The sequence below is a fragment of the Cibotium barometz genome, chromosome 6 (assembly GCF_041138505.1).
Source record: "Cibotium barometz isolate CiBa-2024 chromosome 6, ASM4113850v1, whole genome shotgun sequence".
NCBI classification, from domain to species: Eukaryota; Viridiplantae; Streptophyta; class Polypodiopsida; order Cyatheales; family Cibotiaceae; genus Cibotium; species Cibotium barometz.
The window spans coordinates 2,250,935-2,269,142 of NC_141051.1; the positions used below are offsets into that span (position 1 = coordinate 2,250,935).

Sequence of the window (18,208 nt, forward strand, 5' to 3'; positions counted from 1 at the left end):
ACGAGCACTTGTAGAAATGCTAGAGTGAGGTAACCCTAGCTCTGATACCATATGTGGGTATTAGGGTTAGAGATCTGCACATAATATCAAACTAATCCATGCTGTGCATGTGCACAAAGAGAGAAATGAAATGAAATGAAGGGTGCCCAGAAGGGTGCTCCATACAATGCCAAGAGTGACCAAGGTATCAAATAGCCACATCTTAGTCCTCGGCTCCTAGAAATGGACTTGGAAGCACTCTCTCTCCATGAGAGCAAGAGAAGCATACCCTCACATCAGTCTAGCCTTTACAGTATGGCTCATCGAGAAGACCGGTCCTGTAAAAGTGACTCCCAGGTACACGAGTTTGCAATCTCCACTGGGCTGCCCATGTAGGTGAAACTCAGTCGAGACGTGAAAAGAGCGGATGTGTTGAACACCATAACCTTGGTTTTCCCAAAGTTTACTATGAGATCCTTCCATGCACGAAAGTCCTATAATGTGTCAAGATGCCTCTGCAAAGGCTCTGGAGAATCTGCAATAAGCACAATGTCATCAGCATAAAGTAGTATGGAAACAAGGATGCCTGCTAGTGATACAACACCTCCTCCTCCTCTATCAATGAAGGCCAAAATCTCATCGATGTATAGGCCAAAGAGAGTGGGAGATAGTGGGCATCCTTGCTTCACTCCAATGATACTGGAGATCTCTGATAATCCTCATGGGCATCTTACCTGCCCTATCACCGACTCATATAATGCCATGATCCCCCAAATAATGTCTGATGGTAGTGTGTTGAGCTCAATCTCAAGTAATAACCCATAAAGTTTGGCTGGTGTGTGGCCAATCATAATAGTCCTGTAATTGTTGGGGTCCACGGAATCTCCGGCTTTATGGATGGGTGTGGCTGTTGCAAGCCCAGAGGGGCGTGTAGTGACTAGTGACAGACTCAACCACCTGTCCAAGAGATAATGATAAAGAGAGAGAGAGAGAGAGAGGGGAGAGAGAGAAGGGAATAGGGATCTTGCACAGTACACCACACTAAGCGGGGAAGAGGCCCCAACCCCTTTCAGGAATTTATTCAAGAACAATCTACGAGCACACTGGCCAGGATCAATACAATCAATGAATACAAAAGCAAACAAATATGCCGATGCAAAATCCCTAAGTCCAAGTCCAAGTCCAAATCCAAATCCAATGAATCCAAGTCCATATCCAAATCCAAGTCCAGGTCCAGGTCCGGGTCCAACTCCAGATCCAAAACCAATGAATCCAAGTCCAGATCCAAGTGAACTCAATACCCAATCTTCAAGTAAATCCTCAGCAAGCTTCTTGAACCCAAGGTGGCAATGCTGAATAATATGGGCAGCTGGCGGACAGAGGTGGCTGCGGCGGTGGTGAAACTTGGCGGGCGGCGAAGCTGGGCGGAGGCGGCGCTGGAAGCGGATCAGCCGATGGTGGCAGCAGCCAAGTAGTGTGGAGCCCAGTCGGCTATCACATGCCATAAATCCAAGCATTGTCCACACCATAGTTGCCAGGCGTTTCAGAAACGGCAGGTATGAAACGGGTTTCATACGTTTTGAAACGTTTCATAAAAGGTAAGAAACGGGTACAAAAAGGTTTCATACAAAATAGAAAAAACATGTATATTTTTAACTTGAAATATAGAAAAGAAAAAACTGTTGACATAACTTATAAGAGACCACATTGAATTCATTTCAATAAAAACAAAATACATGTAAGATATGATGATATCACAAATCACGTGGGTGATCACTGATGACTAAGCAGAAATCAAAAGGATCACCACGTGGGTGATGAGTCATGACTCAAATCCAAGATCAAAATAAATAGCATGTCCAAAGTTCAAACTAAATAACATGTCCAAATAAAATGATACTGGCAGCAGCTGCTAGCTACTATCTGCATCCTCATCTGCGTCCTCATGCTCATCCTCATCTGCATCTTTTGCCTTTGCAGCCTCACTCTCAAGGTCACTGCCGGTAGCCAAGTCCTCAAATGCCTCATCCTCTAGAGGTGCAGGTGCACCACTAGTACTAGCCTCTCGAGAAGATCGTGTAGTGCGAGCCGGAGCCATGATCTCCTCATAGAGCATAGAATAGATGTCTCTCTCCTCCTGAGGAATGTCGGAAATCTCCTTGCACTTCATGATATCAATCTTATCTGGATTCACTTGGCGAGGCTCAATGGGATGACCCTTTTGTTCTAGCAATCAGAGATTGCAATGACAAAAGACAAGCCTCTCCAATTGTGGTGAGGAGAGTCTATTTCTCTTTTTCGTGTGAAAAAGAGCCCATGTACTCCAGTTTCTCTCACAAGGCCCTGAATTGCAATCCTGGGAGAGAACTCTCAATGCAATCCGTCTCTACATTGTACACAAAAAAAAAAAATGGATGATGAAAAAAACGCGTTTCATACAGGACGAAACGTTTCGAAACGTTTCGTACGTTTCGAACCTGTATGAAACGCGTTTCTATGCAACTGTGGTCCACACATCAAAACAGCACATAGAGTCAAAGAAATTCAAACATACATCAGTATGCAGTGCACAAGTAACGATCCTCGTGTTCATGGATTGTCCAGTATGGTTTCATCGAAACCGTGCTGCCACTAGGACCGCTCGGACTATCCTCAAGGCCATCTGGTCACTAGGACCGCCCGAGCATTCTTCCATAGTCATCTAGGCCATCTGGTCGCATTGACTGCCTAACTATGAAATCCGATACAGTCATCTAGGCCATCTGATCGCAATGACCGCCCGACTGTGAAATCCAATACAGTCATCTGGTCGCAACGACCACCCAACTGCGAAGTCCAAGATATCTCACATCGTTGCTGTCCAATGAGTCATGTGGCATTGTTGCCTCCAATATACAAACCTCGTTCGGGCATCGTTGCCTCCCATATACAAATCTTGCTCCTTGGGCTATCGGGCATCGTTGCCACCCAAACTAGAGCATGTCCAAATAACCAAAATAATGATCAACTCCAATCCAATACATATACAGTGAAGAGGGCTAGAGGCACAATCCCTCCCTCTTGAATCTGTCTTGATCGCAGGACATCCATATCTGTACTTCAAATACATCTAGACCAACCACTTCCTCATAAGCTCGAAGTATATCTGGATAGTCCTAGAAGTACTTCTCTGGCATCCATTTCACGTCCAATAGCGAATAATTCTCTAATTCTAAGAGGAACATTTTGACCTCTTTCTTTCCTCCTTTTCTCACATATTGAAACTCAATCTGTTCTGGCTCTTTCACTCTTGGTGGATCCTCCAAAACAGGCTCCTCTGGGGATAACCTGCATGGTTCCAATAAACTGTCAAGGAAGGTATTATGTATCCTCCAATGATCTAAAAGGTCCAACTGATAACATACACGGTTGATCTTCTTGGTAACCTAAAGAGGTCCATATACCATAATTCCCTGACTTTGGCAATCCAAAGATAAAATCCATAACAATACTCTCCCAAGTCACGGCTCTCTGTGATAGCGCATCTGCTACTTTGTTGTCTTCGACATTCATAGGCCACAACATGGCCTGCTTGGTTCAAGACTGCTCCAATGCAATCTCATCATGTTCAACCACAAAAAGGTCTAGAATAACCAACATCGGTCCTTTGCTAGCATAAAGTCTCGATGCTTCAAAAAGAGTTCTGTTTCAACTTTGCTCCACAAAGATTCCACGGCTTTATTTGTCGAAACATGCAATGGGCCAAGCACCACTGCAAACCATTCGTCAAACTTCCTCGTATGATGTCAATCTGATGATCTTCCAATCTCTCTGGCTTCTTTGCCTTCCTTTCCCTTACCTGTCCTGAGGAAATTGCATCTGAGAGAGCAGGCCTAGGAGTAGCTTCCTTGTCTCCTCCATGATAAATAGAGCGGGTAGCTCTAGATCCTTCTACAACGGTGACTCCTTTGGCCCGAAGATAGGCGTTAGCAACTTCAACTCCTTCGGCTTCGGTGGCTCGATCCTTGATAAAATCTTCAAACATTCGAGTCCTTCCTTGATCGCGTTCCCTCTTGGTTCTCCAAGCAAGGAATTCTTCGTCTCTGAGAAATTGTCTAAACTGCTGAAACTCATGGTACTCTTCTGATGACATGGCCGCGGTCTCATGAGTAATAGATCGACAACCCTGGCTCTTATCCTGAAGTCCTAGATCGCTCTGATAGTTGTTCCCTTCATTAGACCCTTGGTTTCCCTCTTCTCTCAACATGGCTTGTCACCCCAAGAAAGTTTCTTCAAGAGAAATCCTGCTCTAATACCACTGTAAGCCCAGTGGAGGGTGCAATGACAGACTCAACCACGTATCCAAGAGATAATGATAGAGAGAGAGGGGGGAGAGAGAGAAGGGATAAAGGATCTTGCACAGTACACCACACTGAGCGGGGAACAAGCCCCGCCACCTTTCAGGAATTTATTCAAGAACAATCCACGGGGACGCTCAATGACTACAAAAGCGAACAAATATGCTGATGTAGAATCCCTAAGTCCAAGTCCGAGTCCGAGTCCAAGTCTAGGTCCAAGTCCAAAACCAAATCTAATGAATCCCGGTCCGGGTCCGGGTCCGGGTCCTGATCCAAGTCCAGGTCCAAGTCCAAGTCTAGATCCAAATCCAATGCATCCAAGTCCAGATCCAAGTGAACTCAATACCCAATCTTCATGTAAACCCTCGGGAAGCTTCTTGAACCCAAGGTGGCAATGCTGAATGATATGGGCAATTGGTGGATAGAGGTGGCGGCGGCTGCGGTGGAACACCAGGCAGCACAGCTAGGCAAAGGCGGCGGCCGCACTACACAGAGGCGACGGCGGCGGCAGCAGAACCAAGCGACGGCAGCAGCAGATCAACCAACGGAAGCGGCTCTGGGTGGCGGCAGTGGCGGCTCAATCGACGGTGGTGGTGGTTCTAAAGTAGCGATGGCTCTACAGGCAGGGTGGAGAGGAAGATGATGATGATGATGATAAGGCTCTTGCTCTTCACAAGGTGAATCCCTCAAGGTGGCTCTTCTCAAATTCTTCTCCACGAGGTTGATCCATAAAGAGTTGTTCGTTCATCATCAAGAGGAATACAAGCTTCTTATATACTTGAAAGGGGTCCCTGCTTTTTACCATGCCTTGCTTTTTGCTTTTCCTCTTTTGAATATAGCCAAATATAGCCAAAGTTCTTGATTTACGCTTTTGTAGCTTCAGGGCCTTGCTTTTTGGCCCTGGGGCTGCCTTTTTTGGGAAAGCGGCTTTTAGCTTTTTGATCCAGTTCGATGTCCTCTTTCCAATGATGCCTTGAGCTCTTGGTCAACACAGTTGACTTTTTGCTTTTTGACCAAGACTAGTGCTTTTTCCTATGCCAGCTTTAAGAACCCTATTCCCATGTGTCCACTAACCTGTCCATGTGTCCGGGCTTCCATGATGTGAAAAAGAGCTCAGACGACCAAATAATTATAGCTATCTAGGTGGGTGGGAAGCCTTCCGAAAGAGTCCAGTTAAACATCTGGGCCGGGAGGGGTGCCAGAGTCTCCCCCGCATGAGAGATGTGCTCTACCAAGAGGCCCTCATAGTCCTGTGATCTACAGTTTTTGAGTCTCCACGTGGCTCCATGTCAGGTGTGAAGAAGATGGATGTGATCGGGCATGGATGTGATGGTGGTGGGATGGGGGACTGATCAGGGACTTCGTACACGGACTGTGCATATGTGTGCCATATGGCTGGAGATGTGATGGGTGTGGGTGGGCGTTTCTCACGGATTTTCTTCCAGCCCTCAGTACAGTTCACACCTTTGAGAGATTAGTACAAGTCATTGTGTTGGCCTTTTAACATGTGCTAACATGTGCTGGCTTCCTGATTGGTGTTCTATTTTAGCCTCTAGGGCTGACCATGTTATAGCTATAGGGGCGGGTCACCCCTCACATATGTTTTCCCATATTATTCCCCATTTTATGGAGTCTTGAGCTTTTTTCCCTAGTCATGGACCTTTTTTACCTAGTCGGCTACCTTCATATGGGCATATATATAGCTAGCTTGCCTCCCTCATTCGTCACTGCTTGCTTGGCATTGTTTGCTGCAGTCCCTCACATACGAGGTTTTCTCCCCTCTTTCTCGGGACATGTATTCCTTTGGATGATGATAAGAGAGCAGGTTCTCACCTATGTTTCCTCTCCATCTCTCTCTCACTCTCTCTCCTCTGTTTCCACTTTCCCTTCTTCCGATGTGCATTCTACCATGGTATCAGAGCGCCGGTGATCTTTAGTGTTGGATGCTCCCTCCTGTGTTTTTGCGTTTTCAGCAAGGTGGACAGAGCTTAAGTTTTTTTTTCTCAGAATTGCTGCCTCTTCCAGGCGTTTTTGCTCTGCAGCCTGTGGTCATCCATAACAGGTTTTGATCCCTGAAATTACCCCTTTCCTCACCTGTTTTCTGCTCTGTTTTCAGGGTAGCAGCACCCTGGTGTGCTGCGTTTTTTTCTATAGGTGTAGTCTACAGCAGTTCTGTAGCAAGTCTTCAGTATTCAGCAGCATCTATCCCCCACCTTAATGCTGGCCACCTATTCTGTGCAGGACAGCAGCAGCCTACCTGCTGCGTTTTTTCTCCTACAAGTTTTCTGATGCCGATTTGCTGATATGAGGCTCAGGTGTACCTATTTCTTCTGTGTTTCCAGAGTTTGCCCATTCTACAGCCCCTTTTACCTCTGCGTTTTCAGATATGCAGCCATGGTTGCTGCGTTTTTCTGAACTGATCTTGCTGGTAGCTCTACCTTCACCCGGGCCTCATCCGTTGGACCCGAAGGTACCTTCTCTTCAGCGTTCTTCCTCATAGGGGGTATGGACACTAGTTGGCCTGAATTTTCAGGTTTGTAGCCCCTGTTTGGCTGCATTGTCTTCTCCAGTGGACACAGATCACTTGCACAGGGGGTGTTTTGTCTGGATTGTGGCTTTGGAGGCAGTTTAGTACTTGAGGAGGACACTAAATTTCTGATTTCAGTCAGCGTTTTGCTGATTTTGGAGCGCATCTATACTTGTGTTTTAATCCTGACCTTCACAGTTACCCGGTTTCTTCATTTTCCTTGCCTTCTGTTGGCAGTGAAGTGTTGTTTTTGATGGACAGCAGTGTTTTGTCAGTGTTTTGCTTCCCAAAGGAGTTTTCTACACTCAGAGGGGGCCCATCTCCAGCTACTTCACTTGAGGATCGGTTTCAAAGCTGTTTTGAATCTATGGAGACTTTCTTTCCGTGAGGAGAGTAGTCATCTTTTCAGGGATCCTGAGGGGAGTTTATTTTGTCCGAGCCTGTGTTCTTTGCAGTGTTTGCAGAGAAAGGAGGGTGTTTTGCCTATGAGGTGTGATCCTTTCACGTGGATCACTTGTTTGTTGCTAATTCATGGGATCTTGTTACCATTGAAGATTATATTCCTGCTTCCCTTCCTCATTGTGAGGAGCCTCTCTTTGTGATGCTTCTGAGGATGCCCCTCCCCCTGCCAATTTGATGCGGTGTGCAGGTTTGTGATTTGGAGGATGGATTTTTGGACCCAATGGGATGCTTTGGATTTGTGGTTGCTAACCGTGCCTAGGGCACAATGGTACTTCCACAGTTTTTTGGATTTGGATCCGAATCAGGTTGGTCTTGTATCAGTCCGGCAACATCTTTTTTCAGAGGAGGATGTGGAGTCCTTTCATCTAGCGATGCCCACCTCAATGGAGTGTGCTTATGTACAACTTTGGGCAACTCATGGTACGGAGTTTGAGCAGATGGCCCCATCCTTTCTACAGAGTCTTTACATCTTGCGATGCCGATCTTTTCAAAGGATGCCGATCTTTACATGTGCTCGTTTCTAACGTTTGCTTGTGTATTAGTTAATCCTTTGAGCATCTTGCTCTCGAATTTGGCCAGTTGCAACCTCGCATAGGAGACGCTCACATGTTGTGCGGCATTCCTCGTCCTACCAATCGTTCTAGGCCATGGTGCCAGTGGGGGGTCTAGCGGTAGATCGGCTGGTGGATGGGAATGCGGCTATGGCAAAGGTGCGTAAGATTGTGGTAAGCTGAGAGGTGAGATCGGCTAGTGGGAGCTTGGGGTCTACATATGTTAGATGTCGATAGGTATGGTCAGAGGAAGTGAATTTGGGTGTAGTGGGAGATGGGCGATGGTGGTGGTGAGGATGGTCGGGAAAAGTTGCGGTTGAAGGAGAAATAGGCATGGTGGGCTCCAAACGGGAAGGAGGGGGGAGGGGGTGGGAGGGTGCTGCAGGTATGTATGGATGTGGCTTAAGCCGGAGATCCCATAGAGTAGTCCACTGTACTCAAGCCTCCACCATGTGGGAAGCATGTTACAGCTCCAGAGGAAGGCCAAAGAGACATCCACTGAAGATGGCTAAGCTGCAATGTCCCCTCTATCCTATAATGCGCATAGGAGATGCTCATGTGTTGTGCGGCATTCCTCGTCCTACCAATCGTTCTAGGCCATGGTGCCAGTGGGGGGTCTAGCGGTAGATCGGCTGGTGGATGGGAATGCGGCTATGGCAAAGGTGTGTAAGATTGTGATAAGCTGAGAGGTGAGATCGGCTAGTGGGAGCTTGGGGTCTACATATGTTAGATGTCGATAGGTATCGTCAGAGGAAGTGAATTTGGGTGTATTGGGAGATGGGCGGTGGTGGTGGTGAGGATGGTCGGGAAAAGTTGCGGTTGAAGGAGAAATAGGCATGGTGGGCTCCAAACGGGAAGGAGGGGGGAGGGGGTGGGGGGTGGGGGGGTGCTGAAGGTATGTATGGATGTGGCTTAAGCCGGAGATCCCATAAAGTAGTCCACTGTACTCAAGCCTCCACCATGTGGGAAGCATGTTACAGCTCCAGAGGAAGGCCAAAAAGACATCCACTGAAGATGGCTAAGCTGCAATGTCCCCTCTATCCTATAATGCTCATTGAACACCAACTCCTCCGAGTCTATCTCCTCCATAGTCGGCTCATATACAGATGCCTACTCGCTCTGAGTCCAGGCATAGAAGTCCCCTCAAAGGAGAACGGCACCCAAGCGTGAGAATGGAGGGGATAAAACTGCTCTTCCTCCTCCAGAATAGCATATGAGGAATATATTGCAATGGGTAGATGTGTCCTGAATAGTATCACCACTCCGCCACACCCGTGTACCCCACCACATGTGCGTGTCTCCTCTAGGTATGTGGATGCCCACTCATAGCCTGAAATGCGTGGTAGCTCTCTCTCCGGGCTCTGGTGGGTCTCTGTGAAAAGATAATGTCCCTCTCTGTAAAAACTTCCCTAAGTCCCCCAATGTCCGACCATAGTGTCCCATTGTAGTTCCAAACCGCCAGCTCTAGGCGTATGGTCCTACAGGCCGTGCGTCCGTATTTGGGACGCCGCTCTATGATGATGACTCAACCGTCTCTATATGCTACCCACTTCCACGCCTTGCGGGCCTTGTGGACCTTGGGCATGTTCGCCCTCTGCTCTACCTGGGTTTGGGTAAAATCATCCCCTAGGTATATCTTCTCCCCTCGAAGAGATGTTTGTGTGTCCAGGAAGGCCTCTCGACCAGCAAGGTCTAAGAATTTCAAGATGAGGAGACACTCCCATGAGGTGTCCGATCCCACATGCCATGTGTCCACATAGGGGGTCCCTTCGACTTTGAGTTTCTTGCATAGGGCTAGAGCGTAAGCCCCCTCCTTTAGTCTTGTCACCCTCACATGCAAAGCGCAGACCTTCCTCCTCTTCGAACGTATCATGTATGATGGAGGTGGTGCGAGGTGCTTTCCCACCACTTCTGTCCATTCTTTCTCTACTTCTTGCTTAACCACTGCGGTTGGAGTCTCTCATGCTCCAATATCCTCTGAATGCAGTCACAAAGGACTTGCAAATGATCTTCCTCACTAGTGGCGTGAGGAACCAACTGAACGATATCCTCCTAGCTTTACCCCATAGATTAGGGCAGTGCCCAAATCCGTAAGAGTTTCCTCTGCGGCATTATACACCCAGTCTTCTGTTAGAAGACATTGATCCAAGGTTTGAATGTTGATGGACTTCTTGGAAGTCGACGCAACATTACCACTAGCCTTTCGACTATCTAGCACCACCTAGATAGTCTCTACTGGAGCCATTTGAACAGCTTAGGCTGCTAATCTTTGTTGACCTCTACGCAACATCTCTTGCACTGTAGCTCTCCATCTCCTTCTTGCAGTTTGATTTTTAGGCTTTCAACCTCCGAGACAAGAGAGGAGGGGGGGGGGGGGGGGGGGGGGTGGCGGGCAGATTAATTTCCCCTTCTTCTTTCATATGTGTTGTGCATACATGTAGCTCCTCCTTGAGGTCTTCAACTTGTGCTTTCCCCTTTGCCACCTCGGTCGCATTGGCTTCCTTGAGCTCTTTAATTTCCCTATCTTGTGTATCTTCCTCGCATATCAAGATGTCCCTGATAACTTTTAGCCCTTCTTTTGCGCATCCGCCTAGGGGGAGCTTCTCTGGCTTCTCCGAGCTTGCAAGCACGTGTTTCTCCATCCTGTCAATGATTGCATTCAGTTCTTAGTGCAAGGCGTCCCATTTCCGGGATCTCTTCACCTTGATGCAAGCGAGAAAGAGTAGAGAGGGAGAGAGAGAGAGAGAGAGAGAGAGAGAGAGAGGATTATGTTGCAGATACACATGTCACATGCTATGCGTATCACGATCGGCCAGCTTAGGGTATCCTCCCACCGCCTCAAAGTAGAGGATGAGGTCCATTACGTATGCATCACGAGAGGACATGCACAGTATGCATCACGAGAGCAGTAGAGGATGAGGTCCATATGTTTAGTTGTCTGGCTTACTATGAGATACGGGGGAGGTTCCACTACCTCTTCCGAGAGGGATTCGGACCACTCACACGGGTGATATAGTTTGAGGATCAGAGGTGCTTGGGCATGTACTTGATGGAGCTCAGACGACACAGGGATGTAGTGTTGAGACAGCCTCGGCTCCGACAAGACACCTTACAAATATCTTTGTGGTACACACATCCACATCGGAATCCACTGCCCACAACAGTTTCTCTACTATGACATCACAGCTCACCACCCGTACCCACGCTCCAGCTCCACGCCCCAGAGGAGTTCTTAGCGAGAGAGCTCGATCCATTGTGCGAGCCAGACGTCACTGACCCAGAGCACCAAGATCCTCCACCACACAGAGAGATTCGTGAGGTTCTCCGCCGACATGACACGCTCCCATCACAAAGCCTTCACATTCACTCCACCATCAGATCGGTTCTGTCCGAGGCGGGTATTGTCATTAGCTGGTCATAGCATATCTCACTCTACACAGGATCATCTATTGATCACATGTACTGTCAGATGTTTTCATTTTACTTTTTCTTTCAGTTTTCCATGGCTCAATATATCCATGGTACCATTGTATTACTTTTGGTCTCATAGGCCCTTGGGGTCTTCCGTAGACATTAATATAACTTTCTTTCTTTCTTTCTCTCTCTCTCACAACACACCACAAACTGGCAGTAATGGAGCTGTTGACCATGGATTTTCCTAATCCTTGACAAGACAACCAATGGACTCGCAAGTTCTCATCCAATTACTGTTGGCTAGACCACCACAAACATTACTGATGATACTAACCTCTAGTTCCAGCTCTGCCTACTACTTGCAAATTCTCAGATGCCTAAAAATATAACAAGAGAACACAAATTTGTTCTAGTCTAGCTGATGTACACTATAACATACAAAAAGGAAAACAGACGTACAAGTTTTCAAGAATGCTTGGCCAGAGGAAACTAGGAGACACACACATACACACATGAAAATAGCCCACACAACCATCTATTAAGATGTGCCTCATACAATACAGTCAAACAATATTCAGCCATCTAGTCTCAGCAGGAAATTGGGCATGGCGCAGTTCTTACCAAAGCAGAAAGATCAGTGGCCACACATTTTCGAGCCCGTTCTATAAAGTCACGAGATTCATCAAACTGCAAAAACACCCATCAAGAGGACTTTAGGAAATAGAAAACCGTAAGCCAGTTCAATTAACCAAAAATCAAAACCCCAAGTTTGAACCTTTCCACGTCTGATGCATAGGACTGCTCTAAAAAAAGGCCCATCACTGCTCCCCTCAGCACTATTCGTAGAGTTCCCCAGATTGCGTAGCTTCCATTCATCACCATCATCGAGACGAGAAACATACTCTCCCATCATTTCCCAATCACCCATGTTCCATGCTGCATTTGCAGCCTGCAGGTCTCAAGGAAAAGATAGATTAAACTTTCTGAAAGACATCCTTTTAACTGAATTCATCAAAAGTAGCAAAAGACGGACCATGGGTGCCATCTCCAACCGAGCACCAGGCTCAGCACGTGTCCAGAACTCTTTGCAAAGATCATTCAGCTCATCCCATCGAGCCAGTGCTGCTAAACACCGCATCTTCCCTGGAAGCAAAAAGTCATGGAATTTAAGAAGTCTCAAGACATTCCCTTCTGAAGGGTGGTTTTACAGAAAAGGGCTTTTTGATCCTCTTATATTTTCTTTTTATGTCAAATTATTGGTAAAGCTGTTTTTTTATCATGATGTATTTCATTTCAAGTACAGATCAAATGATTCTTTTTTGGCCTGCCTTTTAAAAAGCAGGTCTGTTGTTGGGATTTGGAGTCTCGTGTGTACGTCTATGTATGTAAACCACCTTTTAGTATGTGTTAAGTGTGTTTATGTGTGTGAACACCTCCTTATATGTGGAAAAGATAAGTGTCACATGTCATTAGTGTGTGTGTGTGTGAGTGTTGACATGTGCAATCAAGGACTAAACTACTGCTTTGGCATGCTGAACTTTAGCTCTCCAGTCAGGCATGAAATTACTCCCATATTCATGAATAGCATGCCGAAGCCTGTCCACAAGGCGTTGCCATGCAAAATTACAGTCATAATGGACATGGGCTGCAAGAGGAATTATGGCATATCGGATCAATTGTTGAAATTGTGCATGCTACAGGTATCCTTTATTGATATGCTTCATCCGAATGGAATGTAAAGGCATGTCATCCCAACGTTGACCAAACTGAATATTCAGCCATAAAGGAGCATGGTCAGAGAGACCAAGAGAGTGATCAACCTCAATATGAAGACTGAAATCTGTATATTGTTGAGCATGCAGTAAATACCATCTATCCAAGCGAGCCCAGTAGTTAGTAAAGGCATTATGATGATAGGTGTAGCCCACTATTCCAGTGTGCATGGCTGTCCATAAATCTTGTGCATGTGTCGTGATAAGTAACTCCTCCCCTGATCGCTTTTCAGAAGGGATCATATGAGATCTATGAGTAGTCTGATGGCATGGGAGAGTTATTAAAGTCTCCGCCAAGAAGAGCACAAGATCGCCATGGGTAAGAAGCAATAGCATGCCACATGGAAGCTCTGGAAGCAGAAGTTTGCGAGGCATAAACAGAGGCAAATTCCCAAATATCACCATTGACATCACATTGAATCACCATCCATCTGCCATCACAATCATTGAAGGCAAGCTGGGGCTGCAGTTCACGTCTGACCAATATGCAAAGACCCGAGAAATGCTTAGTACCTGCATAGTGGATATCATAGCCCCCAAAATAGCCAGCCTGGCCAGCCATAGAATGTTGGTTATGTTCTTGCAAACAGAGAATGTCCGGCTGCCTGGTTAAAACATAATTCCACACTAGCCTCCACTTAGAAGGATTGCAGAGGCCCTGTACATTAAGATGACACCATGGAGTTTGTCAAGCATGAGGATATATACAAAGGAGGAGACCAAGAATATACAACCAAAGAGTGCTTAAGCATCAGCCATCATGGGCTGTAGCCCTTCCTTCCCTGGGTCAAAGGATAGCCCTTCCTCAAACTCACAAACAGGAATGTGAGTGTTGACATGTGTCCTGTGTATGTGTCAAAAGATAAGGCTACACTACTAAAGCCTACAAAAAGCATTGTACGTGGTGAACTCTAAAAGACATCTAATCAATCTATCATTGACTCATGCAAATTCTCCGCATCTGGTGTATGTGTCAAAAGATAAGGCTACACTAAAGCCTACAAAAAGCATTGTATGTGATGAACTTTAAAAGACATCTAATCAATATCATTGACTCATGCAAATTCTCCGCATCTCAGAGAGAGAGAGAGAGGGAGAGAGAGAGAGAAATGAAAATGAAATGAAATGAAATATTAACGTCTTCAGAAGGCCAAAATGACCTATGAGACCAAAAAGGTTACAACAATTGGTGGATCTGATACAATGTCTGTGTAAGGAAAGCTAAAAACAACTAAACAACTAACTGAAACTGAAACAACTCAAGAAAAGTACGGTACTATGAGCTCCTAATGGATAACATCTGGAAGGAAAACTCCAGCAACAAAGGTAACCATCATACACATCACTATCCACAGATGTCTCTCATCAGTCAATGGCGGATATCCTCAATGTCCTCCATGATGAGTACTCTTACTGGACGTCTCCCATGCCGTGCTAGTATGGTCCTGATCCTCTGTTGTAGTCTCCGTCGGTGTCGAGATGGGCCTCTCATCTTGGGACGCCTAGACCGCCCCAGCTCTATAGTCCGATCAATCATTGTACCTCTGGTGCGGCTGTACTCTGGGGCTAGCTGCAATGCCTGCTGGCCTGACTGCTCAATCTCTGGTCGAAAGAAGTCTGTAATCTGCCTCTGTAGGTGTCTCTCCCTCTCTGATCCCCTCCCTCTTAGGAGACCCTCTCTATGTCTACGCAGCTCCAGCAAGTACAATCCGAGGCATCTCTGATCCTGGTATCTCATGACTCTAGAAAGTGCTCCAAAGCCCTCTCTGAACAGGCAGTGAAAACAGCCTCGTATCTCATAATATACTGGACAGTGACATATGTAATGTAACTCTCTCTCTGGCTCCATCTGGCACAGCTGACAAATCCTGGCCTCAACTGGTACTCCTCTAAATCTGCCATCCTCAATCTCTAGCTAGTGTGAGGATGTGCGCATCTGACCAATAGCACACCGTACCACATGAGAAAGATGAGTATCCATGTAGCTGGGTCTAATCACAAACCCATCCTCCGTGAGCTGGAGAAGATGATCTCTTTAGAAAGCCATCTTCGTACCAAGCTCGTGTCTCGGCTGTATCCATGTCCTCCTAGTGTCCAGCTGAGTCAAGTCCTGCCTGATAAGTCTGGTAATCCCTGCCTGTGTGAGAGAGAGGGAGGGTGCATCCAGGGAGTACTCAAATGGAGGTAGCCTGTCCATACTAAAGCCATGCAGTTGGAACCAAGCTGTCATCTGTGCATACCAACATGATCCGTCTCCTTGTGATGCCAACTGTCATGAACACTCCAGGGCTAAGCAAGCATATCTATCTCTAGGGAGAGCCCAAGTGCTATGTATAAAGGAGACTGATCGAGTGAGTGCCTCTACTACCAATGGGGGGGCAGCCATCTCTGCACGGATAATATCATGTGGTACGGAGGCCTTGGCCCTAATCATCCGATAAATCATAGAAACCAAGGACCCCTCCATACGTCTCCATCCATCAGTGCTACCAGCTCGTCGGCTGTGGTGATCCACTGAGGGTCCCCATATCTCCACTCCATATAGCATGGCTGAAGTGACCAAAGTGTCAAAGAGCCAGAGCTTTGTTCGAGGTTCCTGAAACTGAACCTGCGAACACATCCTCTCTAGTCTCCCCAATGCTGCATAAGCTATGGTCAATCTAGTCTCCGCTGCTCTCCTCAAGGAAAATAGTGGGCCACTAAAAACCACACCAAGGTAAGTATATGCATCTGTATACTCCACTGTCTCCTGACCATATGTAAAGGTGGGTATTGACCTCCTAACCCACTGTGCTGTGGTGTTAAACACCATCACCTTGGTTTTACCAAGGTTAACAGACAATCCACTGTCCTCTGCAAACGTGTGCAATGCATCCAAATGACGCTGCATCCCCTCTGGAGAATCTGAGATCAGCACAATATCATCAGCATACAATAACAGCGGAATCCATGTCCCTGCTAGCTGTGCTCCTCTGTCACCCTCCTGCTCTACATACTCCGAAACCTCATCCACATACATCCCAAATAAGGTGGGAGAAAGGGGGGCAGCCCTGTTTCACCCCAATAGTGGAGTGAACCATCTCAGATATACCCTGAGTAGTACGTACCTACCCCACAACTGTCCTGTATAAAGTCATGATTCCCCAAATTAGCTCTGTGGGCACTCCCATCTCCTGTAGTCTACGCATCAGTCTGGCTCTCGGTACTGTGTCAAAAGCTTTGCGGAAATCCACAAAGCAACAATAAATCCTCCTACCATATAATCTGCCCTCCTCAATAATAGCTCTGAGTGTCAAGATATGGTCTAGAGTGGAGAAACCTCTCCTGAACCCTGCCTGCCCTGATGCACGTATGCCCTCTCTCTCTCTGCCCATCTACTCAACTCCTACTCAAGAATAGATGCATATAATCTAGCCAATGTGTGACCAATCATGACGGTACGATAATTCCCAGGAAGCATGGGATCCCCTGACTTGACGATAGGCACAATCGTGGGGACATATTCCAGGTCTCAGGAAAACCCTCACACATGGCTCGGTTAAACATCATAGCAATAAGCTCTGCAAGCATATCTCTGGCATGAATAAAGTGCTCTGCTACCAAACCATCATGATCATATGCTCTCCCAGTCCTCATCCTGTCAATAGCTTTCCTTACCATCTCAGCAATAAAGAAAGCACATGTCTCTGGGCATGGCTCCGATGGGTCTGGCAGGGGCGGCTGTCCTGGTGCTGTGTACAGGGATGCTGCATACTCACCCCAAATCTCTGTGGAGGTAATGGCTGGTGATGGTGAATGCTCATGGAATAGTCTCCATGCCTCGCCTGAGTCCTGACTCATAAATAATTGGTACAAATCCCTCTCTAACTGAGCAAGATAAGCCCTCTTCTTCCGTCGCACTAGGTGTCGGAAGGTAATCCGTGACTGTCTGTGAGTGGTAACACCCATGAGCACCTCTCTCTGTAAGCTGATCCTCATCTCTCTGCACTCCTCATCATACCAACTGTTCTGGGGCATGTTACCAGATCGTCTCCGTGTAGGCTCACTATGGGGATATGCCTCGGATGCTGCAGCATGAAGCGTCTCTATCAATATCTGAGTGAGCTCATCTAATGGCCGTCCCGGCTCCTCGGCACATACTTTAGCACAGCAGAGGCAGGGTCAGGACACAGCCGCATCCACATCCAGAGGGGTCACTCTTGAGCAAGCCTCTCAGCTATGTCGGGACAGACACCCTAGACCTCAGGGTATCCGTAGCAGATCCAGATGGCATGGGAGGATTAGAGAGATCATCACAAATCACCAGCAAATACCCTCTAGGCAGTTCTCACCCCGGAGGAGCTTGTCTTCATGCTTTAGCGACCTATGAGGGATTTCATCCACTAAGGGCCCATCTATACCCTCACACATTCATGAGCCTCACGTGCCCAGAGATGTCTGTGTGTGGACACTTTCGTCCCCTCTTAGTAGCTTCCCAAGTTTCCCATGTTTCCCATGTTACTCTTGATCTCTAGATCTATATATCTTTTCTCACTTTTTTTTGTTACACACCAGTGACATTTGTACTTCATCTGACCAGATTATTGTAGCTTTTGGTCTCATAGGTCATTTTGGCCTTTTGAAGACATTAATACAAATTACATTTACGACTCCGCCAGGAAGATTTACTATGGCACAGGCAGCCAGGGATAGACTCACACGAGGGTATGTAGCTCTAGCCATGCTAGAGAGATAGTGTCACCAGGCACACTTCCAGGAGCCCCGCACGAAGGGGTGGTTGTTTGACACACTAGTCACCCCTGCTTTGATGTATGCTGCAACAGTATGGGCACCTGGGCTCGCCACCTCCACATGGTCTTAGATAGAGAGGCCTCAGGTTCTCATGCTCTCACGGATGATCCGCAAAAAACCCTCCATCATAGTCATACACCTCACACTGTCTGCTCTGTGTGTGGGCATTGAAGTCACCCGTAAGAAGTACCTCCCCTAGTGTAGAATAATGCATAATCTCCTCTGGCAGACAAGTGTATGGTGAGGCTCCTGTCTCCTCCTCCTGTGGCATGTCCTCTGTAATGACATAGGAGGATCCTGATGGAGGAAAGTAACATAGGGCTATGTATATAACCCTGTCCTGTGAGAGCTGTAAGCTGATCCACATGTATCTGG

At 46.9% G+C, this 18,208-nt stretch overlaps 1 protein-coding gene and 1 pseudogene across 4 annotated transcripts in view; both read right to left on the reverse strand.

Annotated features, from left to right (window-relative positions):
• TOR (target of rapamycin) overlaps positions 1–18,208 on the reverse strand; it is a 167,707-nt gene that overhangs the window by 74,195 nt on the left and 75,304 nt on the right. For all 4 annotated transcript variants that reach the window (XM_086799123.1, XM_086799124.1, XM_086799122.1 and 1 more), the window contains exons 33-35: positions 12,304–12,413; positions 12,046–12,219; positions 11,892–11,957 (exon numbers count right to left, since the gene is read on the reverse strand). In XM_086799123.1, the coding sequence (XP_086655249.1) occupies positions 11,892–11,957; positions 12,046–12,219; positions 12,304–12,413 (350 nt within the window). The remainder of the gene's footprint in view (positions 1–11,891; positions 11,958–12,045; positions 12,220–12,303; positions 12,414–18,208) is intronic.
• Positions 14,412–16,305, reverse strand: LOC147637340 (uncharacterized; annotated as a pseudogene).